At 39.1% G+C, this 12,912-nt stretch overlaps 1 protein-coding gene across 17 annotated transcripts in view; it reads left to right on the top strand.

Annotated features, from left to right (window-relative positions):
• The window catches only part of PPHLN1 (periphilin 1), a 124,215-nt gene that overhangs the window by 11,061 nt on the left and 100,242 nt on the right, over positions 1–12,912 (top strand). For 6 of the 17 annotated variants that reach the window (XM_030548948.1, XM_030548950.1, XM_030548952.1 and 3 more), the window contains 2 exons: positions 7,936–7,985; positions 10,308–10,399. In XM_030548948.1, the coding sequence (XP_030404808.1) occupies positions 7,947–7,985; positions 10,308–10,399 (131 nt within the window). In that variant the 5' untranslated portion in view covers positions 7,936–7,946. Of the gene's footprint in view, positions 1–3,103; positions 3,293–5,345; positions 5,375–7,935; positions 7,986–10,307; positions 10,400–11,562; positions 11,620–12,912 lie in introns of those variants that run through there. The other 11 variants (XM_030548945.1, XM_030548942.1, XM_030548935.1 and 8 more) reach the window with 7 other exon arrangements.

The raw sequence follows: 12,912 nt of genomic DNA, 5'->3' as shown, positions 1-12,912 counted from the left end.
TGATCAAGGATATGGTTTGGTCAGGGAGATCACGGATTCTGTAACTTTAACAGATGTCCTCTTCTTCGGCTCAGGCTTCAGCCCCGCCAGGTGGGGCTTGGGCTGAAGCCAAAGCCCGAGCCCCACTGCCCATAACTTAGCTTTGCAGTTGCCTGATTTGCTAGCTCCTAATGCTGCCCTGTGTACATTTGTGATTTATTGACTTATTGCCTAGGTCCTGTCTATTTAATAAAAATACCTGTGCCAAAATCATATCCTTAATCATGATGTATCTTTCCATGAATTATTTTCATTGTTTGTTTCTTCTCTCTTCTCCTCCCTCATCTCTTTGCCTATGTTTTTATGCAGGGGAGGAGGTAGCGATTTCCCCTCTCCTTTCTTCTACTTATCTTCAGATCGCTTTCCTTCAGCACCATACTTCTCTCTTCAAAATTTACCCAATCTCTTTTTCCCAGCCACCTACTTACAAACATATAGTATTCATATTTAAAATTTTTACCAATGCACATAATAGGTAGAGGACTAAACCTACCAGCTGAAGACTAATACAAAAGAAGGAGAGGGTGACAAAATGTCAAGTGCCATCACTCTAATGAGAAGATAACTCCCCACCTTGTGCTATAAAAGGAGAATTCTAGGGTTCCTGCTGTAGCATGGTCCTTCAACAATAAACCCACAGAGAAAAGATTACTATTGCAAAAGTTAGTGATGGCTGTCACTCATGTATCTCAACCCCTCCGTCTTATTCATGTTACTGAGAAGAGGAAAAGCTGGAATAAAAATTAAGCAAAATCTAAAACTTCCAAGTGAGCCACATAATCCTACTCTATTTTGAGGAGAAGGAAACCATTTTTATTAGGTCTGTTGCACTAGCACAAAGCAAGACCTATTGCTGTGATGATCTGCTTGCTCTGATTCTTGGCAGCAATCCACAAAGGGGCAGCTTATGTTATACAGTATTAATAGAATTAGTCTCCCACCTATGGTGAAACACCATTAGCTGAGAGAATACTTCAGCAAAAGCAATCACCACTGACCCAGAGGCAATATAAACTGATACAGTAAATAAATAAGGGCGTGTCTTCACTACTGTAGCATGGTAATGTAGATGCTTTCTGCATTGATGGGAGTTTTTCCATTAAAGTAGGTAATGCACCTCTCCAAGAGGCAGTAAGTAGGTCAATGGAAGAATTTTTTCTGTCAACTGCATATACAGTTGGGTCCACCTAACTATATCCCAGAGGGTGTGAAATTTTTCACAGCCTTGAGCAATGTAATTAGGTTGATCTCAGTTTTAGGAGTAGACCAGGCCTAAGTAGCACAGTAGAGTTTACCGCCAATTATCCGACTAGCATGGGTGGACATGGATTTTATTTGGATAATTGGGAGCTCATATAATTGAGAGGGCAGGAGCAGCAGCACAGGGAGCCCTCCTCAGCTCTGCTGTCACAGCCCTGCTCGCTCCCATAACGGTGGGGCTGCAGAGGGCTTCCTGTGTTGCCTCTTGTAACCTTTGATTTATGTGTTTCCAATTACTCGTTTAAACATAAGGAATAAAATCAAACTGAATTCCTTAAGGTTTGAGCCTCCAGGGTTGTTACAGATCATTTAAGTTAGTGGAGTTCTGTGAATGATCAGTGAATGATAAAATTAAGGATTTTATTTAATATAAAATAGTTTAAGCAAACAGGCATTGCAGTATGATCATGCACTGCATTTTTACTTGCATTCTGAGGTGAAAAGATGCATGCATATCTTTCAGCCTCTGGATGAGGAGTGTGTATATAATTCTTTCTTTAGTGGTACCTTGATGGGGGATTGGCGTGCCTATCTAAAATCAGCCTACTATCCTTTTTATAATCAACTATAATAATGCCACTTAATTAATGAATGTTAACTGTAATTAAATATTTTCTACTTTCTCATTGTCTGTTTAACATTAAGCATCGTCTTAACATCTGCCTCAATGCCAGACCAGTAACTAGCATTATAGGTAGCATTTTCCAAAACATTAACATTTTATTTAAAACATTTGTAAAAACCAATTAGGACCAAAACATGTTTACAATATGAACTGGGGTTGTGCCTTAACTTGTCTCTGAACTGTCACACTTCACTTTTTTCATACTTTACCATGCCTATCTTGACTATTGTCAAATCTGTTTTTAGGAAATAGGTTTTTGGGTCTACTTAAATTACAACATATTACTATAAGAAATAAGCAAACATCATCTTTATACATGCTACATGCTCCTACCCCCCTTGGATTACTGCACGTGCAAAGGGCAGGGGGGAGGCTGTGGTCCTGATGGGGAGGAGCAGAGATTCTGGTCAGAACAGTAACCTTCTCTACACCTTGCACTTGCAGAGATCAGGTATCACTGGCCCAGAGGCAGTTCAGGGAGTCCTCTTCAACTCCGCAGTCATGGCCCCACTCACTTATTCACATGGACAGTGGAGCTGTGGAGCGCTCCCTGCACTGTCACAGTAGCCATTCAGTAGCAGGATGGCCTTTCCTGGCAGGGGGTCTCTGCTCTATTATCTGAACATCTGTGTTATCCAGAAAGAATGGGATCTGGATAATAAGGTTTCAGAAACCCAAAAGTATACTTTAGTAGAAAAAGTATGGAGGTCAAAGTTCTCTATTAGTAAATGCAGCATAGTCAATATTTATCACATATATTTGGATACAAGACAAAATATACAGTATCCAACTTTGAGAGAAATTTTATTATACTAAGAGGACAGTTAATTCTGATTATAGTATTACAATCTTAGGGTCTGATTCATCAAATCCTTACTAATGTGAGTAGCCCCACTGATTTGGAGAATTTCATGGTTGGCATTTGTTGTTAAAGCAGGATTCCAAATAAGCCAATCCAGTATCTGTTGATTGGAAACCTTCCAAATGTCAACAGATATTATTTGTGCAGGAGCCCAAAAAAATGTAGGATCTGCCTTCATATGAATGAAGTTTTTTGCTAAATTTTTAAAAATAGGAGCCTGTCTGTATTTAGATAATTAAGAATTTTCTGAAATGCCTATGTTCTTATGCATTTTTGACAATCTCATTTCATCTTCTTAAATCTTTGTTCATTCATAGATTTAAGGCCAGAAGGGAACATGGTGATCATCTAATCTGAACACCTTTATAACACAGATCAAAGGACTTCCTTGAATTAATTCATGCTCCAAGTCCAATAACTGTGGTTGAACTAGAAAATATCTTTTGTGGTAACATACAATCTATATTTTAATATGATCAGTGATGGAGAATGCACCACAACCCTTGGTAAGTTGCTCCAATGGCTAATTACCCTTATGGTTTTTAAAAAATAAAAATAAAAGTGCCTTATTTCTAGTTTGAATTTGTCTAGCTTCAACTTCCAGCCATTGGATATCTTTTTCTGCTAAATTTGAGAGACATCTGTTATCAAATTTCTGTTCCCCATGTAGATGCTTAGATTGTGATCAAGTCACTCCTTAACCTTCTTTTTGATAAACAAAATAGATTGGCCACCTTGAGTCATTAGAAAATCCCACACATAGGAACATAAAGTTAGCTCTTATTTGAAAATTGTAGTCTTCAGCTGTTTGTTTACAAATGTATATTAGTGCATATCACTTCAGCACATGAATGCTTTAAATAACCCTTACGAAGACCATTTTTCTTTTGTAATAAAACTATTACAGCCTATTAACTTTTAATTCAAAATTGTTTTTTCCTTAATAATGCTCATACAGCACAGTTTTTGTGCTAGCCCTTATAAAGACATTACACTTAAAATTGACTGGGAGGTTGGGCTACGTAGAATTACTTTTTTATGCTGGATGAGCAAAAGGTAAAGCAAGTTTAGACTTTGTTAGTCACTATTCTGTAAACTTTAGCCTAACTATCATTCAGATATCACAGTAATTGGTGCATTAGAAATACCTAGATACATAGACCTGTGGCTTCTTCTACAATTGGAGCTACTTGGAACAGAATATTTCCTTTAAAGGAAAACTTCAATATAAGTACAAAATATTTCAATTACAAAAGAGATAAAGACTCAATTTTACTTCCTCTGAAGTCAATAGAAGTTTTTTTTTCCATTTCTTTTGGAACTCAAAATAAATTATGCTGTTTAATTTTATGATTGTATATATAAATTGTTGAATAAATTAAGTAGTTTTTGTGATGAAAATTTAAAATAGTTCTGTTATGAAATTTTCATAAAGTATCTAACACTGCTTTGTGTATCTTTATCAGCCCAATTAAATCAATTTGCTTCATAACGTTCTCAACCATGAGTAGATTTTAATGATGATTCTTGGCATCTTTTTCTTTTTAATGATGATTCTTGACTTTTTTTTTAATTCATGTACAGCCGGTATATACCACATTGATAATCACTTTATAAATGCTGATAGGACTTTAGCTTGTGCAACAGAGAATTTTCAAGGACAAGAATACTACAATGTACAAGCAATTGTTATTTGAAAATGAGACATGAATCCACTGATGAAGCTGGTGGAGGAAATAAAAAGATGACAGAATTTATGTAATCATTAATTCTGTCAGCGACTGTAGGAAAGATATTAGGGTAATGCTCCCTTCAAATTCAGTCCCTTTAAATGGGAAATTCTTCTTTGTCTCTGCATCAGGCTGTAACTGTTTAAAGGAATAGAACAGCTGTGTGTATTGTATTCAGTGGTGCCAGGTTGCAAGTGAACTTTCTATTTAATGATTTTATAAAAGTAGAACTTACTACACTTCTCTTGCTTTTGATGTTGCATCTTTCTAATCCTGACTTCTTCATTTCCCCCCTGCCCTTCTTCCCTATAGTAGATCATAGTGTGCTTTTCTTGAGTTGTCTTAAGTCTCTCATCCTTTTTTCTGTTTTTTTTCTGCAGTGTATTCACTGCTTCCTCTAATTTTCTCTTTCCTCGTTATTTGCTTGTCTATATTGCACTTCCCTGTTCTGTCTTATCCCTTCAGTTTATTTGTCTGCCTGCTCATTCCTATCCAGTCACAGGTAGTCTACGATGTGGACATTTCTCCAGATACCTAAAAGCTGTAGGATTAAAACTATTATCCAGAAACAGGAATAGGGACAATGCCCAGGTGAAAAGGCAGTGTTCTTTGATACTTTCCTCTGTGAGTGGAAAGAAAAGGATATCTCCCTGACTGCTTGCAGGTTCAATTTTTCATAGTAGACTCTGTGTAGTGTGTGTCTGTATTTACCTCTGTTGCTGGGTGACAGAGGAAGCATTCTCTCAATTTCCCCACTCCACTTGCAGAGCCTATTCACTCTTGAGAGTCGGTGGAAAGTGTGCCTGTTACTTGTTGTCTCCCCCAAGTTTCCTCATTGATGTGATGGACATCACATATGTATGTATCTGCACTCTATCATTCATTCAACCTGGTTGCTCACAATGAGTTCCTCTTTCTGTATTCCTTTCTTGGCCTCTCTTTTTGAGGGCTGCTACGCTGTGGATAGCTTCTGCTCAAAGCATTCTTAAGCAGCAGCAGAATATTTACGATAATTCTTACCACTTTCACTACTGCCCACCCTGTTTAGAGCAGCAGCAGTGAAAACTGATAAGACTACAGGCAAGTGGATTTTTGGGTCACTGCATCAAGCAAAAAGAACAAGAGTACTTGTGGCACCTTAGAGACTAACAAATTTATTTCAGCATGAGCTTACGTGAGCTACAGCTCACTTCTTCAGATGCCAAAAGATGCATCAAGCAAGTGGCATTAAATGCTTACTGCTAACTACACACCTCTGAGTGCCAGGAGCAGCTTAAATGATCAAGCAAAGGAAGGCCTTACACTCAATTTGATGGCATTTGTTTGTAATCCAATAACTTTTGAATGCTACGTCTGATCAATTCCAAAATTTCAGGGAATTGTTTAAGCATCAGTGACCAGAACCTTATGGATTTTGGTGAAAAATTGAAAGGTAGACATGGGGAACACATGGATTCGCTAGCATGAGAGGAGGGGTGGGGTTGCAAGAAGTCCCTGAAATGGCAGGAATAGGATGGTGGAACACAGGGAGCTTGTGGAGAGGAAAGGAGGAATGCAAGAGCCTCTGATGGGTGTAATGCACTCAGCCTATAGAAACAACAAAGTGTACAACCCTCTAATGTTAACCACTACAACAAAGAGGATATCTGGGAATCTAGTGATTTCAAAGAGTGATGAGGGTGCTAAGCACCTTATGGAAGTTGACACTTAATGTGAAAAGTTTAGAGAGAGGATGACAAAGAGCCTATCCAGTTCAGTTACAACCAAATCAGAGTAGAGCTAGTTACAGCACAGTTCTATTTAGTAGAGTAGACAGGCTCTTAACTAAGTTCTGTAACTGGGCCAAATTTTTGGACGTGTCCTGATTATGGAACTTGGTTAAAATCTCATCTATGTTCTAAAATGAAACCAAGTTGTAAATAGGTCTGCTGACTCATTTGTAATTATAATGTAGACTGGCTCAAATGGTGGAAATGATAATAGTGTACAAATACTTCATACAGCTGGGGAAAGTGCTGTCTCCTAGGGAGTTAGTTTAGGGAAAATTTATGTAAAGGGAAAATTTATGTTGGGTTCTCAAACTTCATTGAACTGCGACCACAAAGATTACTACAGTCAAACCTTGCAATAACTCGCCCTGCCATAATGTGAAATCGCATATAACGCTATCACAGGTTGGCTCCCCTTTAAGGTATAATACAGTACGGTACTGTACCAATGATCCCCAACACCATGGCAGGGGAGAGAAGCTGCAGCCCCGCACCTGCCGGGGACAGAGAACTCCAGGGCTGCAGGCTCCGGTGCACTCTTTCCCAGCAGGTGCGGGGCTGCGGCTTCGCTCCGGCTTCAAGAGGAGCCTCGGCTCCCCGCCTGCTGGGGACAGAGAACTCCGGGGCTGCAGGCGCTGGTGCTGTCTGTCCCGGCAGGTGCGGGGCCGCGGCTTCTCTCCGGCTTCAAGAGAAGCCGCAGCTCCCTGCCTGCCGGGGACAGAGAGAACCGGCGTCCATAGCTCTGGAGTTCTCTGTCCCTGGCAGGCGGGGAGCCGAGGTTCTTCTCCTCTGCTAGGCACTAGGGGCGCTAGGCGACGCACATCAATGCACTGCGTTGAGAAGTACTGACAAACCCCACTGTACCACGACCCCGCATTTAGTGCGATCGAAGTTTTTGGACCCCAAATGTCACGTTATAGTGGGGTTTCACTGTACATAACCCCGAGAAGGGGGATTGAAGCCTGTGCCCAAGCCTGAGGGCTTCAGCCCCAGATGTGGGGGGCTGTATCCTGAGCCCCGCCATCCAGGGCTGAAACCGAAGCCTGAGCCCCGGGCAGTGGGCCTTCGGCTTCAGTCCCAGGCAGCGGGGCTCAGGCTTTGGCCTAAGCCCTGGGTGGTCGGGCTCAGGCTTCAGTCCTGGGCCTGAACAAGTCTAGTGGCAGCCCTGATGACCCCATGAAAATGGGGTTGGACCCCAAAGATTGAGATCTACTGTTGGACTAATGGTTCTTAAGCTGTGCCTCATGAGCTGCTGGTACTCTAGAGTGCTGGTTGGTCACATGTTGCTGGTTCTTATTTCTGTCTTTCTAATCAGATTAAAGCAGCCAAAATGCTGTAATATTGCACATAGGTCAAGTGACTAGACTAATTGGCTGTGGAAGGTCGAGACATTGAAATTAGGTATTTTTGAGTTGACTGGCTACATCTCGTATTGGTGTAGGATAGTGGACCATTCTGCACTGGATCTCTTTTTGCTCATCATTTTAGGATCTGGATTTTAAAAAGAATGGATTAATTTTCTTAGTGAAAAGTAATAGTGAGAAAGCAAAAGCATTGTATTTTTAATGTGTAGGGTTGGTGATTTTTTTGTTCTGTATTTTGGTGTTATTTTTGTTTTTTGCTAATGTATTTTTGTTTTTAATTTCTTAGGAACTAATTGAATGGGACTTCAAATACTGGTTGATAAAATAGACACAAAAGTAAGTGATACAGATATAAAGGTTTTGTTTGTGTTCTTTTGCAAAATATATATAGCTAAACTAGTACTTGTGGTTATATATAAATATATATAGCTAAACTTGTGGTAACAGTTAAGAAATAGTGCAATAAATAAGCTTACCAGATTTTTGTCATCACTCTTTAAAAATCCTGAGTATAGTTGCTTTTTGGTTTGGTTTTGTTTGGTATTTTTCCTAGTATGAGGTTATACCAGAAAGTTTCATAGGTCCTCACCTTCCAAATGTTGGTGGGTTTGTCTCTTTTTGACATGTCCTGCTCCTTACTTTCTTTATCAAAGACTCTCTACATTAAAGACTTTGTACAGGACCTGTACTGTGGGAGTCATAGGTAGGCTGTCGTCTCCTATGGCTGTTTTTTCCCCCCATGGACCATTCAGTTTTAATAGTTGGAACTACCATTACCCAAGAGGAAAAGAATTTAAATGTAATTTTAGCAAACTCTTATTTAATTGATGTCTTTCTTTTGTATTTCTATATTCATCCCAAAATACATTTCAGATTGGGGTTTTCCATTTTTGTCATTTTTTGCCACTTCCTGCAGGATCTCTTAAGTTTGGTGAATTATGTTACATACTGGATTGTGAGGTTTTCGTATTACAGTAATGGTTGTACTCCAACCTGGATTCACTTTATACAGATTATTTAAGAGTAGAAATTCTGATTAATTTAATTCCAAGAAAAAGAGATTTTGCATTTTGTCAAAGACCACAATTTTTAAAAACACATTAAACATGCTAAGCTTCACAGCTCTCTTCTGAGTTCTGTATCATGCTTTTGTAATTTTACAGATGACTAAACTGATCCATAGAAAGGCTACATGGAAATTGAAATGTAATATTTTGGAATTTCTCAACCTTATTAGAAAGTGGAGTGAATTACTTTTTGCATTTCCTGGCTGTGATTTTAACTGTGCAATCTTAATGTTGCAGAAACATTTATGTGCAGGGTTGGTGGGGAAGGCTTTTGTATAAGTGGAGTTTGTAAGCGGTATATAGTGGACTGGTGCTGCTTAGGGTTCCTAGGTGTCTGGTCTTTGAAAGTATGGTTGAACAGGGAAACTGGCAGTGTCCGGTCAGATGTACTGACTGGATACTAGAAGTCTGGTTACTGCGGGAGTGACAGCTTGTTGCTGGGGCCTGAAGTGCAGCTCCTGTGTCAGCACATATGCACAAGCTCAGGCCGTAGGCGGCCCCTCTCAGGAGTGTGGTTTCCAGGGCTGCGGTGGAAGACAAAGAGTGGGCACCTATGGCGAGTGGCGTAGCGGCTCTCAGTGGGCACAGAACGTTCCCCAGGAAGGAAGGTAGGCAAGCTGCCCTGTCAGATGCCGCTTCCCCTAGCTACACTCTCAGGCAGCTCTGGGGTGGGGAGGGCTCGATCAGACGAGGAAGGGGGCTGCTGGCAGGCAGTGCAGAGGGAGGCACAGGGCTGCCTGGTTGCTCCTGCACAGCCCACAGTGCTCTTCTGACCTTCACTTCCAGGCAGCTTGCTTCAGCTGGGGTTTGCAAGTCCCTTGGGGCTGCTCACACTGGAGTTGACGGGGGTTAGCCGTGAGCAACAGGAGGAGTGGGAGAAGAGGAGCAAGCAGGGGATGGGGCCTTGTGTGAAGAGGTGGAGCTGTGGGCAGAGCCTCGGGGCAAGAAGTGGGGCAGAAGGCCCAGTTTTCAGACATTAGAAAGTTGGCCACCGTAGTGCTGCTGTCCTGCGTATCTCATGAATAAGCCCTATAATTTAATTGAATCAACATGTATTCACTTTCCTAATTATTGCTACACATGCAGTGGGTCTTTTTTGAACTGTACAATTCACAACTTTATGAAAGTCAAACCAAGATTTTTTTCAGCCTAGCAAAACCCTTTGTCTCAGTAAAGACTATTTTCGTTCCAAATTGCAACATTCACAGTTCAGGTATGGAGAAAGTAAATGCTTGTCAGAATAGTAAATAATTAGGTTTTTGACAGACTGGTATATCAAACTTTTATGAAAATATTCATATTTACCAAGTTTTCAAAATAGTTTACAGTCTTGTATTTTGGAGGCTTAGAGCAATGATGTCATCAGGTTTCCAGTCTAGTACTTTTTAATGTAGCAATGGACAATACTCATTTTCATTTTTTTAGCTGGACAGTGTCCAGTGTTAATTAAGCCCTTTCAAAAAGAATGCTTTTTCTTTCTGTGCATAGTATGTTATATTAGGAGAAGTAGGAGACTTCTTGTTTTGATACTTTTTGCTTCTTACTTGTGCATAACATGTATATTTTTGTCTGTTTGAATTTTTATCTTTAGTGGCATATAGAAGAGATGAAATGTGGTCTGAAGGGCGATATGAGTATGAAAGACTTCCAAGAGAACGACTCCCACCAAGAATTCATTCTGACGTAAGCATATGCTGTATTGTTTAAATATGGGGCTTGTACTTCTTTTAAAAAATAGTACTTATTAAAGCTGAATCTTTTCATTCAGCTTTTTTCTTACCATTTAATTCCATGTTCAGAGATCATACTGTGGACTATCATTTAAGGTACTGATCCTGCAAATGGATCTGCCTGGGCAGACCTTGTGAATTTGTGAGTCCCATGAAGTTAACATGGACAATAGAGTCTGCCAACATGGCTCTTTGTATAGAATCAGGTTGATATTCCCTGGGAAGTACTTCAAGTAGATAATCTGCTGTACATAAGTATTCAATATATTTAGTATGCAGTTAAACATGGACCATTCAGATTCTTCCAGGTTTTATTGAGGCTATACAATTTGCTGGAAATAATTGTTTTTTGTTTGTTTGGGTTTTTTTTTTACTTTCTCTATCAAATTTTAAAAGTGGACTGAGGTGCTGAGATTGTGAACTCAAGGGCTTATGTAGAGCAGTAAGAAACAATGCTGTTGCTGGATGCAAAGATTTAAGCAAAAGTTTAAACATTATTGAAAATATAAATTAGCAGCAGCTGCCTATTAGATACTTATTGGGACATTAATTACAAAGAAAACAGTGTAGTTAATGACATGCAGTCTGTTTGCAAAACTCATTTTGTTCTCAGTTCTGAAATTAGAATTTCAGCTACCTATTTGAGGTCTCTAAAAGTAAACACAAACATTTACAAAACTCTACAAAAAAGAACAAAGTAGGTAAACTATTTTCTTCTATACTGAATATCTGGAGAAGAGAGAAATCAAAATCACTTTTAAATTTAGCTTTTGAGTTGTTGCAGTTAAATAGAATTTAAAGAACATTTTCTAAATTATTCTGATTACAGGGTACACCATATGTATTTGGCAACATAAAACCTCAGGTATCAGTCTCTGCTGTCTACTTTATGTCCTCCCCCGCCTTCTTAGTGAATCTTGGAGATTTAGTGGTTGTTCAGTTGACCTGGGCTACCTTTTATCTTATTTCACCCTCCCATCACATATTCTCAGCCTGCACTTTTTGTAACTTACTGGTATTGGTAACTAGTGTCACAAGGTGTATATGGCTCTGTCTTTCTGTTGATCAGTGTATTGGTGTTTTGGCTGTTGTGTGATGTTTTAACTTTCTTTACAGGAGTCAGCAAAATTTCTCCATTTTCAACAAACTGGAAACCAGATAAGTTTGAACAGGGTATTTAGTCAGATACTCAGTTGCTTCTCAAGTAGTCTTGTCAGCAATGGAACAAAAGGAAAGGCAGATGGACTTTTACAGATATTAATTTTTTTTTAAACAAAATAACATTTGATTTGTCTGACAATTTGCTAACTTAATATAGCCATTACAGCAATAAAATCCTTAAATTCTATTATTCCTTCAAACTCTCTAGGAAACAAGTATAGCATACACATTATGAAGGTTTATGCTTAAGGTTAGCTATAAAGGAAAAATCTCTGAACATTGAAGTGGTATAATAATATTATCATACATGAGAGACTGAACCAAGTACCCCTACTCTAGGTTTATATTCCAAATAACATCAGAATAGAAAGGCATGACCAGTAGAGTCTACTGATACACCTCCCAAAAAAATTAATGGCAAAACTTTGGTTTGTTAGTCTCAATTCATTATACTATGAAGCTAGGATGTCTGGCTTCCTCTGGTTCTGCTCTGTTGCTTTGAGGTAGCTACTGAAAGGCAATTTCCTTCATCACCACATCCAGACTTGCAAAATTCTACTTGCTCAGGGCAAGGAGTATTTTTTAATTTTGTTTTTGAATGGTCATGTAATATCATAAGTACATTCATAATTATCAGTCTTCATGGCAGATGACAAGGAGATGAATGTTATTCCTGGGCTGAAAGTTATTCCTGGGCTGAAATATTTTGTCAGTTTTTAATGTCTGGCATATCTCTGTGTGTCTTGTCTCTACTATTCAAGAGAACAGGGGCCTTAAGCTTGATCCTGAAACTGAACGTAACATATCAAAATAAAGTTTATTGTCGAATGAGATCTCAGATGTTGGCAAATGATAAAATGCCAGACAGTAGGATTTTGCAGGGTTTCCCGTACTCTGCACAATATTGTTCACACCTTTACAATATTCTTACTGTTGGAACACTTTAAAATAGAGTTTTCTATATGTCATTGGTACAGTTTTGTGATTTAATCTTTTGGGTGGCATGGGAGAGTGAATATTTCTAATATAGCTTCAGCCCATATGTTCTTTCAGGGCCACGAAATCTTAAGCCTAATGTATATGTTAGGAATGGTATTCCACGAGATAGTTTGCCTTCAAGGGTTCATCAAGCCCTGTGATATTTTGTATACGTATGGCCTGTACATTGTATCTAGTCTATGGAGTGAGATTTTATTTTTTTTCATTAGGTGTCTGTAATTGATTGCTTTTTAGTAGACTTGCTGGGCCGTCAGCAAGTTTATTTGTAATATATTAACAGTCTGTGATTCTAATATACCTCTTCCT

The sequence above is a fragment of the Gopherus evgoodei genome, chromosome 1 (genome assembly GCF_007399415.2).
Source record: "Gopherus evgoodei ecotype Sinaloan lineage chromosome 1, rGopEvg1_v1.p, whole genome shotgun sequence".
NCBI lineage: Eukaryota > Metazoa > Chordata > Testudines > Testudinidae > Gopherus > Gopherus evgoodei.
The sequence above is the reverse complement of the archived record's forward strand: the minus strand, read 5'-3'. Positions and strand labels throughout refer to the sequence as shown.